This window comes from Macrotis lagotis, chromosome 1 (genome assembly GCF_037893015.1).
Source record: "Macrotis lagotis isolate mMagLag1 chromosome 1, bilby.v1.9.chrom.fasta, whole genome shotgun sequence".
In the NCBI taxonomy this organism is placed as follows: domain Eukaryota; kingdom Metazoa; phylum Chordata; class Mammalia; order Peramelemorphia; family Peramelidae; genus Macrotis; species Macrotis lagotis.
The window spans coordinates 399297835-399320915 of record NC_133658.1 but is presented as its reverse complement, the minus strand read 5'-3'; the positions used below and the strand labels follow the sequence as shown (position 1 = coordinate 399320915).

General features: G+C 37.1%; 1 protein-coding gene across 2 annotated transcripts in view; it reads right to left on the bottom strand.

Annotated features, from left to right (window-relative positions):
• Nucleotides 1-1878: 1878 nt before the first annotated feature.
• LOC141518388 (proton-coupled amino acid transporter 3-like) overlaps nucleotides 1879-23081 on the bottom strand; it is a 73708-nt gene continuing 52505 nt past the window's right edge. For both annotated transcript variants that reach the window (XM_074230375.1, XM_074230381.1), the window contains exons 9-11: nucleotides 6326-6492; nucleotides 4041-4210; nucleotides 1879-2585 (exon numbers count right to left, since the gene is read on the bottom strand). In XM_074230375.1, coding sequence (XP_074086476.1) covers nucleotides 2314-2585; nucleotides 4041-4210; nucleotides 6326-6492 — 609 coding nt within the window. In that variant the 3' untranslated portion in view covers nucleotides 1879-2313. The remainder of the gene's footprint in view (nucleotides 2586-4040; nucleotides 4211-6325; nucleotides 6493-23081) is intronic.

The following is a 23081-nucleotide window of genomic DNA, read 5'->3' as shown; positions in this document are numbered from 1 at the left end:
GTTCCCAGATCTTTCAAAGGTGTTTATCTTTACCATGTTATCATTGTGCAGATTCTGGTTTTGTTCACAACAGTCTGCATTAGATATTCATAAAAATCTTCCCAGGTATCTCTGAAACCATCTCCATTTCTCCTAGCACATTTGTAGTTCATCAAATGTATATACCATAACTTTTGTCATTTTCCAATTTATGGGAAATGTTTGCCTCAGTTTCTTCATCTATAAAATGAGCTGGAGAAGAAAATGGCAAATTACTCCAGTCAACTCTGCCAAGAAAACCTCTTATGCAGTTATGGAAAGTCAGACATGACCAAAAAATGATTGAACTTGTCTTATGGACAGAGGTATTTAATAAGGAATTTCTAATATTTTTGCAATTTGAATCACTGGTCTTCTAAGTCAGATGAGAAATATTTTATCTCATTTCTCAAACCATATTGTTTTAATTTGCTGATAAGCCTATAAATTCAGAGCTCATTGAATAAGGTCATAAGGCCCCTGAGAGTCATAGAAGGGGAAGAGGATGGGGACATCCACGTTTGGATCTATGTAAATGTAAGAAGATGGGTGCTTGTGAAAATAAACTTTAAGGATAAAATTATGGGTCTGTAAGCATCTCTCTTATTTAGCCTTTTATGAAAGGGTGGGGCTAGTGAAGATGTAGAGGAATATGTGAAGCAGAGGAATGGAGATGTGACTCAGTGTCATATTGGGAATGTTCTACTTAAGAGATTTTTAATCACTTTTCTGTCCTGGGCCCCTTTGGCAGTCTAGTGAATCCTGTGGATCCCCTTTTCAGAATAATATCTTAAAATGCAAAAAATACATATAATTACAAGGGAAACTTTTGGAATAGAGTTTGGGATCAATGGACCCCATGCTTAAGAACCCCTGGTTTACTTCAGTTTTACCGTTTCCTCTGATTCCTTGTTTTTATGAATATCCACTTGATTATGCGAGATAATTTTCTCTAATCTTCCTTTTTCTTCTATCCTCCCAAGTGTATTTCTCTTCACTTCTCTTTGCTTAAGACTATCAAGTCATAATAAAACAACTCCTAGATTTTGTCTAATTAGATACCTTCTCTGACCTCTGATAGGGTTCAAAGGGGATGCATAGCATCACTCCACATTTAAATTTAAGCAGTTTATCTTTATTTAGTATATCATTATTCCTTCATGTTTACCTTTTCCTGTTTCTCCTAACTCCTGTTGAAGTTCCTATGCAGCTTTGGTCTTTTCATCAGGAATGTTTTGATGTTAGTCATCTGTCATTAAAGGGTTTTCCCCCCTTCCTAAAAAAAATCTCTGTTTTTCCAGATAAATTGTTTGTGGCTGTAATCCTATTATTCCTAGCCTTCTGAAATATATGTATTACAAGTTCTCTTCTACTTTGTAGTAGTAACCCCTAATTAGTTTATGATCCTGTGGTTGGTACTTAGATTCTTTCTAGCTTCTTGCAGTATTTTTTAATTTAGAAGTTCCGAGTTCTGGCTATAATATCCTTTCTCAGAGGCCTAAATGATTTTTATCACTTTGTATTCTCTCCACCCATGAAGACTTTAGTAGACCTCAGTCTTTCATGATTATAGCTGTGGAAGCTAATCTTCCCAGTGGCCAACCCTCTGATGATGATCTTCTATGAAACAGCTGACCTCATAAAACAAACAGACCTGTACTTCAAGTCTTATTGGCAGGGCTTCCTAGCTCTCACTGACAATGCTTATGAGTGCCCTGATGTCTGCCATATATATCTCAAAAAAGGGAAGGACTCAGAAATGTTTTTTAATGATGCAGGATTTCACTACTCACATTACAGTTATAGTTAGGCAGTCTTTTGACATAGCTTATTCCTAAGACCTCAGGAAGCTTTTCAGCACAGTAAAAGACTTTCCCAGGAATATAAACAAAGTCATTCAGAAAACACCCCTATTCTCCTCCTCTGACTGATGTTTGTTCTGACTAGAAGCCTGGCTTTTTTCCTCTTTTTGGTCAAGAAAACTGACTCTGTAGTTGAATTAGAAGTACAAGTTAAGGAATACCCATCCAGAGCATGGCTAAGTCTCTCTGCTTTTATATACTAATTATATGTATCATTAGAATGGGAGAAAGTAGATACTCTCTTAAAATCTAGGTTTTATGCTCTATTGCAATGTTTCTCATATTATTGTGGTTACATTTAGAGTCTAGATTTTAAGGTTGACCTAGAGGAAAAATCACTGACACAGCAGTAATTCAAAAGTGAGGTATATATAATAACAATTTAAAATCACAGTATAGGAATGTGGGGGTAGAGGATATTAAAAGTAAACAATTACACAAAGACCCTGGTGGAATTTTGTGAAGAACTGAAAAAGTTCCGGTGGATTATTTCTAAGAAAACTTGGTAGGTTCCTATCACACACCCAAGAATGCCCATGGTACTGATAAAGATATTCTTAAGAATGGTGAAGGAGCTTAAATCATCCAAGTAATAGGTACAAATCTCCAGGAGTGGTGGGATGATCAGAGCCAGGACTGTACAATTTGTAGAACCCAGTAGTGCAATGGTCAACTCCAACTGGGGGATCAGCATGGCAAATATATCTGTAAGAGGAAAATTATAGCGGTTCAGGATAGTGCTACTACCAAAGGAAAACTGCTACCAAAAGAATAGTCATCATTTTGAGCTGGGTTTTGAAAAGGATGATGAGAAATGATTGTTGTAATATGACCACTTTGAGTAGTAGAGACTATCTACTATCTTAAAGGTTTCCTTGATTGCTGGGTTGGATGACCTTTTCTCAGTACTTATCCTCTGATCTCTTTGCTGCTTTTGACACCAGTAATCAACCCCTCCTGAATGCCCTCTTCTTTGAGACAAGGCTCACTAATTTTCTCTACACATCTGCTTGTCAGTCTCCTGCTCTGGATCAACATTCATCATCTACGACTGACTGCCTGGGCAGCTAAGTGACTGAGTAAATAATGTTGAGGTCTGTAATCAGACAGACTCATCTTCCTGAGGTAAAATCTGACCTCAGATTTATTCAATTAACTACCTAGGTCACCCTGGGCAGGTCAAGCAAACCCTGTTTGTTTCAATTTCCTCATCTGTAAGATGAGCTGGAAAAGGAAATGGCAAACCATTCTAGTAACTTTGCTAAGAAAATCCAAACAGAATCTCCAAGAATCAGACTTCACTAAAAAATGATAACAATGCCAAGAAGTATCAATATTCAAATTTTTTTTGGCAAGGCAATCAGGGTTAGGTGTTTTGTCCAAAGTTATACATAAGATAGGATTTGAATTTAGGTCATCCTGACTCAGGGTCAGTAATCTATCCACTACAGCACCTAGCTGCCCCTCCATAGCCAAACTTGAACTCAGATCTTCTTGACTCTATCTTCTGCAACACTTATCTGTGCAAGAATTTTATGGACCTTAAAATATTTTAAAGATTGTCAAAGGAAAAAGGAAAATCCCCAGTGAGTTCCTGAAGAGTCAGACATGACTGAAATGATTGAACAACAAGAAGTATGATTGCCTCTTGAGGCTTGCAAAGATAACTAACTACCAAATCTTTATGTCCATTCCTACTTTATCTCCTGAATTTCTGTCCTGCCCAATTGACTACTAGGTTTCTCCATTTGGATCTCCCATAGACATTTCAAATTCAATAGATCCAAAATGTAACTCTGTAGAGCTGTCATCTGTGGATCTTCCCCCTTCCCCGCAAATCTACTTAATTGCTAAACTATGTTGATTCTACTTCCATAAATTTCTTCTGTTCTCTCAAAACTCACCACACTACAGTTTAGGTCCTTGTCCTCCACCCTCACACATATTTCCATAGATTCTTGCAACAGCTTTCTAAATGGTCACACTACAACTCTCCTCTCCAATCGAGTCTTCACCCAACTATCAAAAGAATAGAATGTTAAAGCTTAAAGGGACCTTAACTGGGAGGGATTTTGCAGTGATATTTTACAGATGAAGAAATGAATACTTAGCTGATGTGAAATAATAGTTACATAAAAATGAATCCTACTTTCTACTCACAAGTCATACAGACCATGATTACACGGACAGACAAATCAACCAACAATTCCCATTGTTCTGGTACCCAGGAGATGGCAAAGGGAATGATGATCTCTGCAGGAACACAGAAGTGCAGGGCATAGGTGAAAAAAATCCCAATGGAGTAGAGCATCTTGACAGACTGATATAACCTAAAGACAGAATTCAGAGGGTCAGTTTGTTTCATAAAAATCTTCTCAAAAGCCCAACATAACTCTTTAGTCCTAAAATAACTATATAGACTCATATGACAAGAACAAATTTAAGTCAATATAGTGTGGAATCAGAAGGATTTTTAGTATCATTTATGATCTTGGTAAAACAGGGATTTCAACATCTAAGTGGATTAGTAATGAGAAGACCTGATTTCTAATCTTAAAATAAAATCAATAAAAATCTAATGTCCCAAGCAAGGGATATATTTAGTCCCACTGACCAAACCCTGGTTAAGTCATAGGTGGGCATCACATTTTAAGAAGGACACCAACAGTCTTTAACCATAAAGGGAAGGTGATTGAAAATGATTATGTTTTAAAAGGAGCAAACAAATTTTCAGATATTATAATTATTGTTCCTAAGGGATTTAGGGTACAATAATCATAATATCTAAAAGTTTTTTCTGCTTGGTGGTTTCAGAATGGAGCAGGGTTAGGAAGAGGGGAATATTTTCAGGGAGTTAGATTGCTTCCTTTACTCTGTGTCTCACTTCTAGTTCTGGATTCTCCCTGTGCCACCATCATATAAAACCTCTTCCTGGGAAGTTAACACAATTAACATTTATCTCTCATTCTAGATCATGGTGGCCATTGTTCCTACTAGCTCTCAGGTCATGTTCCCTTTTTTCTCAAGTAGTTCAGTACCTGAAGAGTAACTCCTCTCCTCCCCAACTCCTGACATAATTAGAGGTCTCTGATATATATGTCAATGATCCTTCAAACAGCTCAATTTCTTGATTCCCCAGCTTCACACTCTTATTTCCTACTCCATATCACCCTCCACCAGAGGTGATCACTCTCTAGATCTTGCCACAAATATTTCATATTCATGATTTAGAAAAACAAACCTCTGACATTTTCCTATTTGGGCATCTCTTATGCCTCACCCCCTTCTCAAACCTATTCCTTATCCTTATTTTGACTCCAATTCCTTCATACATCATCAATTTCTCACTTCATGACTGTGAATTCATTTTCTTTACTTATCTAAATCCTACAATTAGCTATTTCAATTTTACATTGTCCTTTCCTTTCCTTATCCCTTTGTCCTATCACCAATTCATTCTTGGATTATTCCTACCAATATCCTCCATTTCTACTCATATGCTATTGAATAGAACTAGAGGAAGTCACACACTTTAGATCACCCAGTTTCACCACAAATTTACATTATCTGATCTCAATTAGGGATATATATATATATATATATATATATATATATATATATATATGTATGTATGTATGTATATATCCAACCCCAATTTCTCTCCTGAGCTCCAGTCCTTTTTCATCATTTTGACATTTGAAACCATATGTCCCATACACATCTCAAGCTCAACATATTTTAAAATAATCTTTTTCTTCAAACTCATCTATACCAAATATCTCTAGTTTTTCTAAGCTCTCAAATTGAACTTGGCATTTATTCTTGACTTCTCACTCCCCCTAACCCCACATGTACATTCAGTTTCCAAATCTGGCCATCTCTATCACAGTATCAACCTATCTATTCTCTTCTCACTTCTCACAAAGCTCTATCCTAGTTCAAACCTTTACCAGCTCACACCTGCACTATTACAATGGCTTCTTGGTCTCTCTTTCTTGATTCTACTACAATTCACACTCCACAAGCTGCCAAATGGAAACTTATCAAGATCTAAATTTGGATACAAATTTTTTGTTGTGCAATTTTGGATATTATTCCCAATTTTGTGTCATCTAAGATTTGACAAGCATTCCATCTCTATCTTTATTCAAGTATTTATAAAGTGTTGACTAGACCCTGTATACTTTATTATAGATCTTCTTTTAAGCTGACATCAGTCTACTCATAAGATCATAGATTTAGAATCAGGAGGAACCTTAAGGGTCATCTGGTTCAACTCTTTCATTTTACATATGGAGAAACTGAGACCCAGGCAGGCAAATTGACCTGACCAGGGTCCAGGATGATCATTTTTTTTCAGTGAGAAAAACCAATTATAGCATAGAATGTATTACTTGATTCTATACTCATAATTTTCTCTTCTTTCCCCCTATCCTAGGACATACCAGCAGTTGGGCAGATTGAGGGTTATGCTGGCCTGAATGCCTTCTCCAAATCTCATATAGCCCAGAGTCCCCAGGCTGACATAAAGAATAATGGTGATGGACATTGTTATGTACAGGATCACAGCATAATGATTAGGAGATTTCATTTTGTTTTCAAGAGGTAGAATCTGTATGAGTGGATAGAAAAGAGTAAAGGAAATAAAATGTCACTTGAATGATAAAATCATACATTTTTAGAACTGGAAAAAATCTTGGAAGAAAGACTGCAGATTTATAAACCTCCTGATAGAGGGCCCTAGGACAATTGGGACATTATCTTACTTTGTTGAGTCATATGTGGTTCCTATATATATATGTATATATATATATATGTATATATATATACATATATATATATATACATATATAGTATGTATATACAGAATCTCAGACTTTACTGACATGGGTTCCTAGTTTGTGAGCATACATTTTTAATATTAGAGATTAAAGTTTTATTAAAAGATGGAAAATTAATTCTTTTTTTTTTTAGGTTTTTTTGCAAGACGAATGGGGTTAAGTGGCTTGTCCAAGGCCACACAGCTAGGTAATTATTAAGTGTCTGAGACCAGATTTGAACCCAGGTACTCCTGACTCCAAGGCCAGTGCTTTATCTACTATGCCACCTAGCCACCCCAGAAAATTAATTCTTGAAAAAAGTAACCAGTTCTAAAGGGATTGGTAGGGAACTTCTGGATGAGGAAATTCTCTTTTCCAATGCAGGTCAGTATTTTCTTTGCAACTTAAAAGTCCTAAGAGTATTGCCTGAGGTTCACTGACTTGCTCAAAGTCATATGGCCAGTATATGTCAGAGTTGGGACTTCAGGTCTTCTGGGTTTCAAGACTAGGTCTATTCACTCTTTCATACAGTTTTTCATAATCACTCCTAAAAAATGTGTAGAAATTCCCAGACTGACTTATGCTAAGACTATTGGCATGGACTCCTTCCTCTACAAGTCTTCTCTCAGCACACCATCTTACATTGTTTCTGTGACTTGAAGGTGGGGGGGGGGATTGGTAGGGAGTATAATCTTTTTCTTTCTTTCTCTAGCTTCCTACTACTAATTATGACCCTATAGCCTATTCACCCAACTCTACCAGTTATTTCAGACTAGATTCTGCTTCTTGATGCTCCAGATATTTTTGATGCTATCTCTCCAGAGTGAGAAAAGAAAAGACATTTAGAACACTTGGTTATCTTAGGCCTTAATGCCTTTGCTCTCCTTAGCTTTCCCATGACCAACCCCTACCTATCCCCAAACCCACACTTACTTAAAAATAAAATAATAAGGGAAACATTTCAGTATTTGATGGAATTTGTGCCAGACAGAAAATTTGCATTCTTTGCATATACTGTATGTAACTCCAGATACTGTGTGTAACATTTACCCCCAAAAACATAACTATATAATATAAATTTGAATACAATAAACTTTATTTCTTGCTTAGGCTATGATTGATAAATTGCATTTACCAATAGAGATTATCAACTTATACTTTTCCTTAGTTTTATACACAATAATTCATTAGGTGCTTATGGACAATATATCATCATTCATTACCCACATACATTTTAAGTTACCTTAGCTACTAGCTAGATGGTTTTGACACTTATACTGAAATGTTGTCTCTTTTTGGTATAGGGTTTTCTTGGAGTTTTAGATAGCAAACCTACTATTGCAACATCTCATGCTGAAGCCATAGTTAGGGGTAATCTGTCTTTCAGGGATTATCTCATTTGGATATCTTTAAGATTTTTTTGTAGTTGTTTTCACATTGTTGTCATCTTCTGAGTTTATGTCTTAGTCTTCCCTGCCATCATAGCAGCTTTGGTCAAATTACTTTTTTGGGGAAATCATTCCAACATAATTGACTCAAACTAATGCTGTTATGATTATGCAAAATCCTTTTTATCATCCTGATAATGATAGAGTTAAATGCATTATCTTCTCATATAGGAATATAAACATTTTACTTTAGAGTCCCTTATTATTAATTTTTTCTTCATGTTTACCTTTTTATGCTTCTCTTCAATCTTCTGTTTGAATGTCATATTTTTTGTTCAGTGCTGGTCTTTTCATCAGGAATGCTTGAAAGTCTTTCATTTCATTAAATATCCATTTCCCCCAAGAAGCACTATATTCAATTTTGTTGAAAGAAGATTCTTAGTTGTAATCCTAGCTCCTTTGCCTTCTGAAATATATTTCAAATTCTCTGTTCCTTTTATATGGAAACAATGAAATCTTGTGTGATCCTGACTATGGCTCCATGATATTTGAAGAGGAGGAATATACTGGGAGAAAGGGGAAGGAAGAGGTAGAATGGGGAAAATTTTCTCATATAAAAGAGGAGCACAAGAAAGAATTTTTACAATGGAAAGGAAAATGGAGAGTAGTAGTTCAAGTAGGAAATACTTGAACCTCATTCTAACAGGAATTGGTTCAAAGAAAGAAGAATATAAACACATTCAGATGAATATAGAAATTTAAGTTACCAATAGGAAAATAGGAGAGGATGGGGATAGGAAAAAGGGAGAAGAGTGTGAAAGAAGAGGAAAAATTGAGAAAGGCAATAATTAGAAGCAAAACAGACTTTTGAGGAGGGAAAGGATGGGGGGGCAGGAGATAATGAAAGAAAATACAGTTAGTAATTAGAACTGTGAATGGGAATGGAATGAGCTCAACCATAAAAATGGAAGCAGATAGCAGAATAAATAAGAAACCAGAATTCAACAATATGTTGTTTATAAGAGACTCACTTGAAACAGAGACATGGTGTAAAAATAAAGAACTGAAGCAAAATCTAGTAAGTTTTAGTTTAAGTAAAAAAGGCAGAGGTAGGGGTGACTAGGTGGTGCAGTGGATAGAGCACGGGCCCTGGAATAAGAAGTACCTGAGTTCAAATCCAGTCTCAGACACTTAATAATAATTACCTAGCTGTCTGGTCTTGGGCAAGTCACTTGACTCATTTGCCTTGCAGAAACCTAAAAACAAAAAAACAACAAAAAAGGCAGAGGTAGTAATCATGACCTCTGATAAAATCAGGGAAATTTGTCCTTGTTAAAGGTACCACAGACACTGAAGTAATTTTAAGAAAATTTAGAGCATATTTCTCTGATTAAAAGCCTCATACTGTTTAGAACTGAATCAGATGTATAAGGATAAGATCCATTTGCCAACTAACAAATGGTCAAAGAATATGAACAGGAAATTTTCACAAGAAGAAATCAAAGGCATTTCTAATCATGGAAAAATGCTTTAAATTTCTGTGGATTAGAGAAATACAAAATTTAAACAACCACCTTATACCTATCAAAAATGACAAATGCTGGAAAAATAGGTATACTTCTGGAATGCTAGTATAGATTTGATTGGTTTCAAGCATTCTTTAAAATAATTTGGAATTATGCCTCCAAACTGTGCATATTCTTTGAACCACCAATAGCACTACTAAGCCTGTATCCCAAAAAGATCAAAGAAAAATGAAAAGGACTTTCATGTACAAAAACAACCACTCTTTGTGGGTGGCAAAGAATTGGACATTGAAGACATGCTCATCAGTTGGGGAATTGCTGAACAAGTTACAGCATATGATTGTGTTGTAGTTCTATTTTTAAAAAAAAAATTATTGGGGCAGAGCCAAGATGGAAGCATGAAGGCAGCATTTCCTGGGAACTCCTTCCCCCCAAAACTCCAAGAGCCAACAAATTATGACTAGTCAAAATTTAGAGGGGCAGAACCTACAGAAAGACTGAGTGATACATTTTCCCAGTCCAAGATAACTTGGAGGTTCTGCAGAAAATGTATGTTTTACCAAGACTGGGTGTTGGAAAAAGCCCCAGTCGCAGCACAGCCTGGGAACAGCTTGAAGGGTCAGGGAAAGAATTCTGCTTTACCAGAATGAGTGTGAAGTGAGGAACAGTAGTCACAGAATCTGCAGTGAGAATCTGGAGAAAACAGCCTGCACCCCCCCCCCCCCCCCGCCCCAGAGCAAAACCCACAGGTGGTAAGGTAGTCAGGGAAGACTTCAGAGATTTCTCTGCTCTCCCTTGGGATAGGAGTTTGCTGCTAGCCCACACTGAGATACAGGTTGCAGTTTGGGCTTCCATACTAAGTAGCCAAGCAGGACTCCACCTTACAGCTCTAGGGCAGAGGGAAGTGAGGAGGTCATCTACATATCAAAGCACAGGCAAGAGAGCATAAGACTTTGGAGGAATAAAGGTCCCTGTGGGGTGTCCCCCCCCAAAAAATGCTAAAGACTTGGAAGTGTTGCAAATTGGTCTTGGGCTGAGAAAATGAATAATCAACAGAAAAAGAAAAATCTGACCATAGATAATTATTTTAGTCCCATGGAAGATCAAAACACATACTCAGATGATGACAAAATTGAAGCTTCCATATCCAAAACCTCCAAGAGAAACAGAAAATGGGCTCAGACTGTGGATGAGCTCAAAAAAGACTTTGAAAAGCAATTAAGGAAGGTGGAGGAAAAATTGGGAGGAGAAATGAGAGCAATACAGGAAAATCATGAGAACCAAATCAACAGCTTGGTGAAAGAAATACAAAAAAATACTGAAGAAAATAACATGTTAAACATGTTTAGGCCTAATGGAAAAAGCAAAACAAAAGGCAAATGAGGAGAAGAATGCCTTAAGAAGCAGAATTGGACAGCTGGAAAAGGAGATAGACAAGCTCTCTGAAGAAAATAACTCCTTCAAAATGGAACTAAAGGAAGCTAATGACTTTGCAAAAAAGCAGGAAGAAATAAAACTTCCAAAAAAAGCCAAAAATTAGAAGAAAATGTGAAATATCTCACTGGAAAAACAACTGACCTTGAAAACAGATCCAGAAGAAATAATTGAAAATTATTGGACTATCTGAAAGCCATGACCAGGAGAAGAGCCTAGACTTCATTTTTCAAGGAAATAATAAAGCAAAATTGCCCTGAGATCCTAGAAGCAGAGGGTAAAATAGAAATCAAGAGAATTCACTGGTCACCCCCTGAAAGGGATCCCACGAGAAAAACTTCCAGGAATATTATAGCCAAATTCCAAAACTTCCAATTCAAAGAGAAAATTCTAAAAGCTGCCAGAAACAGACAATTCAACTACCAAGGCTCCATAGTCAGGATTATGCTGGATCTGGCAGCATCTACATTAAGAGCTCATAGGGATTGGAATATGATATTCCAGAAGGCAAAAGATCTTGGTTTACAACTGAGAATCAACTACCCAGCAAAACTGAGCATCCTCTTTCAGGGGAAAAGATAGATTTTCAATGAAACAGGGGACTTTCAAACTTTCCTAATGAGATGACCAGAGCTGAACAGAAAATTTGATCTCCAAGTGAACCATATGCTGGTGAACCACAAAGGGAGTGGAAGAGAGGGACTAACTAGGAGGAACTTGATGATGTTGAAATGTTTGTATTCCTGCATGAGAAGAAGATATTTATAACTCATATGAACTTTCTCATTTATATGAACTATTAGAAGGAGCATATATAGACAAGACATAGGAAGGAGCAGAATATAATGGTATGATGTGATGAAGGGTTGGAGTCAATGGGTGATGGGGGAAAGTACTGGGAGAAAGGAAAAGGAGATGAAGAAGCTGAGAGATTTCACATAAGAGTCAAAAAAAATCCTTTTCAATGGAGGGGAGGAGGGAGGGCAAGGGGGAATGAGTGAGCCTTCATTTTCATTAGAAATGGCTCAGGGAGGAAATGACATGCACACTTAATAGGGTGAGGAAATCTGTCTTGCTCTGGAGAAGGATGGAAGGAAAATGATGGGTTGAAGGGGAATGGGGCGAGGGAAGAGGGGGAATAGGTGATAGAAGAGAGGGAAGATTGAGGTAGAGGGTACTCACTTTTGGACAGGACCTGGATGAAAGGAGAGAGAGAGAATAGAATGAGAGTGGGGAGAAATGGAGTGGAGGTACAGCTAGTAATAGCAACTGAGGGAAAAATATTGAAGCAACTTCTCTGGTGGACTTATGATGGGGAAAGGAACTCACCCCAGAGACAGAGCCATTGAAATCTGAACACAGACCAAAGTACATTTTTCTCTCTCTCTCTCTATTCTTGAGCTTTCCCTTCTTCTTGTGGGGGAGGGGGTTTATGTTTATTCTTATAACATTGAATTTTCATCAATGTATGGCATGGAAACAATGTAGAGACTGTCAGACAGCCTGGGGGGGGGGGAGGGAAGAGAGGAGGGGGGAAAATTGTAAAATTCAGAGCCTTGCAAAAAATGATGGGTATATAATTGGAAAACAAATAAAATGTTAAAAAAAAAAAAACAAATGTTAAAAAATTGTTTATACATGTCACTGTAAGAAAAAATAGTAAATTAAAAAAAAAAGTTTAGGCCAAATGGAAAAAGCAAAACTAAAGGAAAATGAGGAGAATGCCTTAAAAAGTAGAATTGGCCAGCTGGAAAAGGAGATTAAAAAGCTCCCTGAAGAAAATAACTCCTTCAAATGCAGAATGGAACTAAAGGAAGCTGATGACTTTGCAAGAAATCAGGAAGAAATAAAACTCTTCCAAAAAAGTCAAAAATGATAAGAAAATGTAAAATATCTCATTGGAAAAACAACCGACCTTGAAAACAGATCCAGAAGAAATCATTTAAAGATTATTGGGCTACCTGAAAGTCACAACCAGGAAAAGAGCCTAGACTTCATTTTTCAAGAAAGTAATGCAGCAAAATTACCCCAAGATCCTAGAAGCAGAGGGTAAAATAGAAATTGAGGGAATTCACTGGTCACCTCCTGAAAGAGATCCCAAAAGAAAAACTGCCAGAAATATTACAGCCAAATTCCAAAACTCCCAAGTTAAAGAGAAAATTCTATGGGGCAGCTAGGTAGTGCAGTGGATAGAGCACTGGCCCTGGAGTCAGGAGTACCTGGGTTCAAATCCGACCTCAGACACTTAATAATTACCTAGCTGTGTGGCCTTGGGCAAGCCACTTAACCCCATTTGCCTTGCAAAAACCTAAAAATAACCCCCCAAAATGAAGAGAAATTCTGAAAGCTGCCAGAAACAAACAATTCAACTACTGAGGCTCCATAGTTAGGATTACACAGAATCTGGCAGCATCTACATTAAGGGCTCATAGGGATTGGAATATGATATTCCGGAAGGCAAAAGATCTCAGTTTACAACCAAGAACCAACTATACAACAAAACTGAACATTCTCTTTCAGGGGAAAAGATGGACTTTCAATGAAAACAGGGGACTTTCAAACTTTTCCTCTTTAAACAACCAGAGCTGAACAGGAAGTTTGATCTCCAAGTACAGGACTCTGTTGTATCATCGAGGGGGTAGATGAGAAGGACTAACTTTGAGGAACTTAATGATATTGAACTGTTAGTATTCCTGCATGGGAAGAAGATTCTTTTTTTAGTTTTATTTTTTGCAAGGAAAATGGGGTTAAGTGGCTTGCCCAAGGCCACACAGCTAGCTAATTATTAAATGTCTGAGACTGGATTTGAACCCAGGTACTCCTGACCCCAGGGCCGGTGCTTTATCCACTGCACCACCTAGCCGCTCCTCATGGGAAGAAGATATTGATAACTCATATGAACTTTCTCATTTATAAGAGCTGTTAGAAGGAGCATATATAGACAGGGCACAAGAAGGAGTAGAATATAATGGTATAATATAGTAAAAAGATGGAGTCAATGGGTAATAAAGGAAAGTACTGAGAGGAAGGGAAAGGAGATGAAGGAGAAGCTAAAAAATTTCACATGACGGCCAAGATGGTAGAGAGAAGACAGGCACAGTTCTAAAGCCTCCTGATCTTTCCCCCATCTATCGTATGAAACAAACCTCTTAAAAGAAATCCAACCCACAAAACCCAGAAAGAAAAGCCAGGAGAAAGAACATCTACCTCAGGATTTGTCTCCCCCAGCAGCACTAGACAAATTCAGGCGGGTGAGTCTGGGCTCAGAGGGAGGATGAGCCCCCATCAACCAGATTAACAGCTGAATTGGAGCCTGGAGTCTGAGGGCCCGAGAGCTGGACCTGCTGAATCAGTGGTGGGGCTAGACAGCAGGGGCTTGAGTCAACTAGGGAGCAGAGGCACTGGTGTTGGTGCTGTCCCCCAGGAGCTTGCGGACAGGGCTGGGGGGAGAGTTCCAGTACAGGAGAGCTGTGGATACCATCCCTAGGCTCCTCTGGTCTGAGGAACTCAGAGTCCCTTTACAGCTCAGACCTCTTCCCTGAACAATTGCAAACTACTTCTGCCTCAGGCCCAGGTGTGTGAGAAGAAGAACCAGCCCAGCTGACAATTGAGAGTGAATGACATCAGGCCAGGGTAAAGCCCACCATTTATTGAAGGCAAAAGGATTCAATAGCTCCAACTCCTCCCTGCAAGCAAAGGGAGCCTCAATCAAGGTCACAGACACTCCAGAGAAAGCAACCAACACCTCCTACTGGCCAGCCAGAGGAACTGCACTTAGTGAGTCCAGCCTTTAGTGATCCCAAGTCCCTGTGAACCAGCCCCTCCCCAACTCAAGGTTTTAGCAAAATGAAGAAGGGTCAGCGGAAAGGTGGATCCATAGAAAAATTCTTGGAAGGGAAAGATCCTAACTCAGAGAGACCTAGAACCTCTGAGGAGAATACAATCTGGTCTTCAGCACAGAAAGACTTCCTTGAAGAAATAAGGAAGGAGCTTAAAAATTTGGGAGAGACAATTAATACCTTACAACAAGAAAAACAAATCCTTAGTACAATTGGACAAATACAAAATGAGAATAAATCTCTCACATTATCAATTGGACAAATACAAAATGAGAATAATTTTCTCAGATCCTCAATTGGGCAAATGCAAAAAGAAAATAATTCTCTCAAAACCTCAATTGGTCAAATGGAAAGCTCTTTCAAAAGTAGAATTGACCAATTGGAAAAGGAGTTGCAAAATGTTAATGAAGAAAACTCCTCCCCCCAAAAAAGAATGGAGTCTACAGAAAGTAATGACTCTATGAGACAGCAAGAGTCAGTTAAACAAAATAAAAAATTAGAAAAAATAGAAGAAAAATGTAAAATACCTCATCAATAAAACCACTGACCTTGAGAATAGATCGAGGAGGGGAAACCTGAAAATTATAGGACTTCCTGAAAACATTGAAGAGAAAAAAAGCCTAGACTTAATAGTACAGGATCTAGTGATGGGAAAACTGCCCTGATATCATGAAATCAGAGGGCAAAGTAGTTATTGAAAGAGTACATTGATCCCCACCAGAAAAAAGATCCTAAAATGAAGACACCAAGGAATGTTGTGGCGAAATTCCAGAACTATCAGATAAAAGAGAAAATCCTGCAAGCAGCCAGAAAGAAACAATTTAAATATCAAGGAGCCACAATAAGGATCACGCAGGACCTGGCTGCATCAACATTAAGGGATAAAAGGGCCTGGAATGAGATATTTCAAAGAGCAAGGGAGCTTGGAATGCAGCCAAGAATCTACTTTCCCGCAAAGCTGAGCCTTCTCTTCCAGGGAAAAAGATGGACATTTAACTAAATGGAAGAATTCCAAAAATTTCTGATGAAAAGACCAGAGCTAAACAGAAAATTTGGACATCAAACAGGAGGTTCAAGAGACACATGAAAAGGTAAAAAAGAAAGGGGGGGTGGTAAAAGGAAAAAAATGCTATCCAGTAAGTAGAAACTGGCTATATTCCAACATGGGGGAAAAAGATTCTCATAAATCTTGAGAATTGTAACTCTAACAGAGAGAATATACCTAGCCAGAAATGATGGACATTCATGACCTATCCATCTAATGGAATGTAACTAGCTTTAACCTCACTTGGGAGAAAGACTCTAATAACTCTCAGGAATTTTGACTCTATTCGATAGAATATACTGAACTAGAAGGGACAGACACTCAGAATTTTCTATGACTTAGATAGAATGATCTAAAAAACACTACTTCCTTAAAAAGGGGGACAGGAAAGAGACAGGAGGAGGGAGGGGATTGAATGGGGTAAATCTCATTACACTAAGAGGTACAAAAAGCCCTATGGTAATAGAGGGGAAGAAGGGAGCAGATGAGAAACACCTGAATCTTCTTCTCATCAGACTTGGCTTAAGGTCAACCTACACATACTCAGTTAACTTATAAAACATCTAACCTTTTAAGTATTAAAAGGGGGAAAGGGGAGGGGTGATGGAGAAAGGGAAGGGGAGTGGGGGGGAAAAGGGGGATGGGAAAAGGGAAAAAGGGAAAGCAGAAAGAAAGGGGAGGGTGTGAGGCAAACACACTGAAAGGGGTGGTATTCAGAAACAAAATACTGGGGAATATGGATAAGGGGAGAAGGGGGAAAAATACAAACAGAGGGAAGATAGCATGGAGGGCAATAAAGAATTAGTAATCATAACTTTGAATGTGAATGGGATGAACTCTCCCTTAAAATGTAAGCAAATAGCAGAGTAGATTAAAAACCAGAATCCTACAATATGTTGCTTACAAGAAACTCATTTGAAGCAGAGAGATAAATATAGAGTAAAGGTAAAAGGTTGGAGCAAAATATATTTTGTTTCAGCTGAAATAAAAAAAGCAGGGGTAGCAATCCTTATCTCAGACAAAGCAGCAGCAAAAATAGTGTTAAAAGAGATAAGGAAGGAAACTTTATCCTCCTAAAAGGTACCATAGACAAGAAAGTCATTTCAATACAGAATATACTGCTGTCCCACCCAGTGGGACAGCACCCAAATTCTTAGAGGAAAAGCTGAAAGAACTACAGGAAGACATAGACAGCAAAACTCTACTAGTGGGAGACCTCAACCTCCCACTCACAGATCTAGATAAATCGAATCATAAAATAAACAAGAAAGAAGTTAAGGAGGTAAATAGATTGTTAGAAAAATTAGATATGGCAGACTTATGGAGGAAACTGAATGGGGATAGAAAGGAATATACCTTTTTTTCTGCAGTACATGGAACTTATACAAAAATTGACCATGTCCTAGGACATAAAAACCTAATGATCAACTGCAGAAAGTCAGAAATAATGAATACATCTTTCTCAGATCACAATGCAATAAAAGTCAAATGCAATACTGGGCCAAGGAGATAAAGACCCAGAACAAATTGGAAATTGAATAACCTCATTTTAAAAAATGAGTGGACCAAAAAACAAATTATAGAAAGAATTAACCATTTTATCCTAGATAATGATAATAATAAAACAACATACCAAAACCTATGGGATTCATTCAAAGCAACTCTCAGGGGATATCTTATAGCTCTAAATGCTTACATGAATAAATTGGAGAAAGAGAAAATCAATGAACTAAACATGCAACTAAAAAAAATTAGAGAAAGAACAAATCAAAAATCCTCAATTAAATGCCAAATTAGAAACTCTAAAAATTAAAGGAGAAATTAATAAAATTGAAAGCAAAAAAACTATTGAATTAATGAATAAAACCAAAAGTTGGTATTATGAAAAAACCAATAAAACTTATAAACCTCTGGTCAATTTGATTTAAAAAAAGAAAGAAGAAAACCAAATTGCTAGTATCATAAATGAAAAAGGTAAACTCACCACCAATGAGGAGAAAATGAAAGTAATAATTCGAAATTATTTTGCCCAACTCTATGCCAATAAATTTGATAATCTAAGTGAAATGGATGAATATTTACAAAAATATAAGTTGCCCAGGTTAAATGAGGAAGAGATTAAACACTAAACTACCCTATCTCAGAAAAAGAAATTCAACAAGCCATCATTGAACTCCCTAAGAAAAAATCTCCAGGGCCTGATGGATTCACAAGTGAATTCTACCAAACATTTAAGGAACAATTGGTTCCAATTCTATATAAACTCTTTGGAAAAATAGGGAAAGATGGAACTCTGCCTAACTCTTTCTATGAAACCAATATGGTGCTGTAACCTAAATCAGGAAGAGTTAAAACAGAGAAAGAAAATTATAGACTTATTTCCCTGATGAATATAGAGGCAAAAATCTTAAATAAAATCTTAGTAAAACAATTACAACAAGTTATCACTAGGATAATATATTATGATCAAGTAGGATTTATTCCAGGAATGCAGGGTTGGTTCAATATTAGGAAAACTGTTAGTATACTCAATTATATCAACAACAAACCTATCAGAAATCATATGATCATATCAATAGATGCTGAAAAAGCTTTTGACAAAATACAACATCCATTCCTATTAAAACACTAGAGAGTGTAGGAATAAATAACTGTTCCTTAAAATAATTAGCAGTATCTATCTGAAACCATCAACAAGCATTATATTCAATGGGGAGAGGCTAGAGGCATTCCCAATAAGATCAGGGGTGAAACAAGGGTGCCCATTATCACCACTACTATTCAATATTGTATTAGAAATGTTAGCATCAGCAATTAGAGAAGAAAAAGAAATTGGAGGAATTAGAATTGGGAAGGAAGAGACAAAACTCTCACTCTTTGCAGATGACATGATGGTCTACCTAGAGAATCCCAAGAAATCATCCAAAAAACTACTGGAAACAATTAGCAATTTTAGCAAAGTTGCAGGTTATAAAATAAACCCTCATAAATCCTCAACTTTTCTATATATGTCTAGCAAGAAACAGCAGGAAGAGCTAGAAAGAGAAATCCCATTCAAAGTAACCTCAGACAATACAAAATACTTGGGAGTCTATTTGCCAAGACAGACTCAGAATCTTTTTTGAAAACAATTATAAAACACTTCTCACAAAAATTAAATCAGATTTAAATAACTGGGCAAATATCAACTGCTCATGGATAGGTAGAGCTAATATAATAAAAATGACAATTCTACCAAAACTAAACTATCTGTATAGTGCCCTACCAATCAAAATTCCAAAAAATTACTTTAATGAGTTAGAAAAAATTATAAGTAAATTCATATGGAGAAATAAAAATTCAAGAATTGCCAGGAGCTTAATGAAAAAAAGTGCAAAAGAAGTTGGCTTAGCCCTACCTGATCTAAAATTACCTTATAAAGCATCAGTTATCAAAACTGTTTGGTATTGGCTAAGAAATAGAGTGGTGGACCAGTGGAATAGACTAGGTGTAAAACCAGGAGATGATTATAGTAATCTGCTCTTTGATTAAACCCAAAGAGTCCAGCCATTGGGATAAAAAGCTCCCTCTTTGATAAAAACTGCTGGGATAATTGGAAGTTAGTATGGAAGAAACTTAAGATTAGACCAACACCCTTTACCAAGATAAGATCCAAATGGTTACAGGACTTAGACATAAAAAACAATACTATAAGCAAATTAGAAGATCAAGGACTAGTTTACTTGTCAGATCTATGGAAAGGGGAGTAGTTTATGACTAAGGAAGTGTTGGAGAACATCACCAAAAACCAATTAGATGATTTTGATTACATTAAATTAAAAAGTTTTGCATAGATAAAACCAATGTAACCAAGATCAAAAGAAATGTAGTAAATAGGGAAACAATCTTTACAACTACAACTAATGATTCTGACAAAGGACTCATTTCTAAAATATACAGAGAACTGAGTCATATTTTTAAAACAAAAAGCCATTCCCCAATTGACAAATGGTCAAAGGATATGCAAAGGCAATTTACAGATGAAGAGATCAAAGCAATCCATAGCCATATGAAAAATTGCTCTAAATCATTAATTATTAGAGAAATACAAATTAAAGCTTCTCTGAGGTACCACCTCACACCTCTCAGATTGGCCAACATGACCAGGAAGGATAATGATCATTGTTGGAAGGGTTGTGGGAAATCTGGGACACTATTACACTGTTGGTGGAGCTGTGAACTCATCCAACCTTTCTGGAGAGCTATTTGGAACTACGCCCAAAGGGCAACAAAAATGTGCATACCCTTTTATCCAACAATACCATTACTGGGTCTATATACTTTAGAGATGATGAAAAAAGGTAAAAATATCACTTGTACAAATATATTCATAGCAGCCCTGTTTGTGGTGGCAAAGAATTGGAAATCAAGTAAATGTCCTTCAATTGGGAATGGCTTAGCAAACTGTGGTATATGTATGTCATGGAACACTATTGTTCTATTAGAAGCAAGGAGGGACGGGATTTCAGGGATTTGCATGAACCGATGCTGAGTGAGATGAGCAGAAGCAGAAAAACACTGTATACCCTAACAGCAACATGAGGCTGTTGAGCAATCTTGAAGGACTCACTCATTCCATCAGTGCAACAATTGGGAACAATTTTGGGCTGCCTGCAAAGGAGAGTGCCATCTGTATACAGATAAGGAGCTGTGGAGTTTGAACAAAGTTCAAGGACTATTCCCTTTAATTTAGAAAAAAAAAACAGATATCTTATTGTCTGATCTTGTTATACCTCTTAGACTTCTCGTCTTTTCTTTAAGGATATGATTTCTCTCTCATCACACCCAATTTGGATCAAGGTACAACATGGACACAAAGTAAAGACTGACAGACTGCTTTCTGTGGGGGGGTGGGGGGGTGGGGGGAGGGAAGTAAGATTGGGGGGAAAATTGTAAAACTCAATTAATATCTTTAATAAAAATAAATTAAAAAATAAATTTCACATGAGAGGCAAGAAAAAGCTTTTTCAGTGGAGTGGAACAGGGGAAGGTAAGGGGGGTATGAGTGAGCCTTCATTTTCACCAGAAATGGCTCAGAGAGGAAATAACATTCACACTTAATAGGGTATCCAAATCTATCTTACCCTAGAGAAAAATGAGAAGAAAGGGATAGTATAAGGTTGAATGGAGGGAAGGAAGGGGGAAATAGGTGATAGAAGAGAAGGAAGATTGTGGGAGAGGGTACTCAGATACAACACACTTTTGGACAGAGTCATAATGAAAGAAGAGGATAGAATAAATGAGAGTGGGAGGAATAGAGTGGAGGGAAATACAACTAGTAATAGCAGCTGTGGGAAAAATATTGAAGCAACTTCTCTGGTGGACTTATGATAAAGATAGCAACTCACCCCAGAGACAGAGCCATTGGAATCTGAACACAGACTGAAATACATTTTTTCTTCTCTCTCTCTCTCTCTCTCTCTCTCTCTCTCTCTCTCTCTCTCTCTCTCAATATTCTTGAGGTTTCTCATTTTCTTGGGCGGGGTGGTTTATGTTACTCTTATAACAAAATTATTGTAATAATAGTAATAATAAATTAAGGTTCACTTACAAGAAAAAAAGAGAAACCAGGAGGGATGGAAATTCAGGGAAGCCTGGAAGGATTTGCATGAATTGATGCTAAGCGAGATGAGCAGAACCAGAAAATCATTGTACACCCTAACAGCAACATGGGGGTGATGACCAACCTTGATGGACTTGCTCATTCCATCAGTGCAATAATCAGGGACAATTTTGGGGTATCTGTGATGGAGAATACCATCTGGATCCAGAGAAAGAATCGCAGAGTTTGAAAAAAAAAAGACCAAAGACTATTACCTTTAATTTAGGGGGGAAAAAACTCTCTTATACTTTATTTTTCTTCCTTAAGGATATGATTTCTTTCTCATCACATTCAATGTAGATCAGTGTATACCATGGAAACAATGTGCAGACTAACAAACTGCCTTCTGTGAGGGGGAGGGGAGGGAAGGAAGATTAGGGAGAAAATTGTAAAACTCAAAATAAAAAAAAAATTTATTTAAGGAAATGCCTGGGATCACACAGCAAGGCAATTAGGGTCTGGGTCACATTTGAACTCAGGACCTCCTGACCCCACTATGCCATCTAGCTATCCCCATGGAGTACTATTTTCTATAAGAAATGAGAAGGAGGGTGGTTTTAGGTCCCTGCACTTACCTTACATCTCACAGATATGGTGAATATTTTGTCTAGATTAAAAATTATTTCTACTTCAGATGATATTTCCATTTTGGAAGTACCAGATGAGACATCTTAGGATCCACAACAATGCTGATAACTCAGGGAATATCCTTTAAATGCAGGATTACAGTGATTTTTGTGTTTCTTGCCAGCATTTGTTTTCTATTTTTATAAACTTCAAGTTACATAATTGGTATTTTGTGATTCTGGTCTCTTGTACTTCCTACTTATTATACTCAACAAGCTCTTGGAAAAAGCTTGAATTTTTTTTCTAATAAAAGCAAAAACACTGTCACTTGAGCCTGGGTAAACCAAGGTAGCTGAGCCTGCCTATTCAATGGCACCATATGCATCATATAGATTCATATGATATAGTTTCTTTTACTAAGGTCACTTAGGCCTAGCTCTCTCAGAAACTGTAAAGGTTTATGATTTAAGTATTGCTTATAGGATGCCCCAAATACAATGGCCATCATATGCCCAAAGTCAACTTGATAATCCTACAACCCAACATTCTTCCTCTTCTTGCTCAGTCATTTTCAGTCATGTCTGATTCTTTGTGACCCCATCTGGATGTTTTTTTTGGACTAAGATATTGGTGTGGTTTACCATTTCCTTCTCTAGTTAAGTTCACATTTTACTTTTAAAGTTATTTTCTTCAGTTAATTTTTTACAATTCTTCTGCATAACTCTCATTTCTTCATTTTTCTTCTTTTTCTTCTTCTTCCTCTCTCTCTCTCTCTCTCTCTCTCTCTCTCTCTCTCTCTCTCTCTCTCTCTCTGCTTTTTGCAAGGTAATGGGGTTAAATGACTTGGACAAAGTCACAGTGTTAGGTAATTATTAAGTGTCTGAGGTCAAATTTGAACTCAGGTCCTCCTGACATCAGGGCTAGTACTCTATCCACTGCAC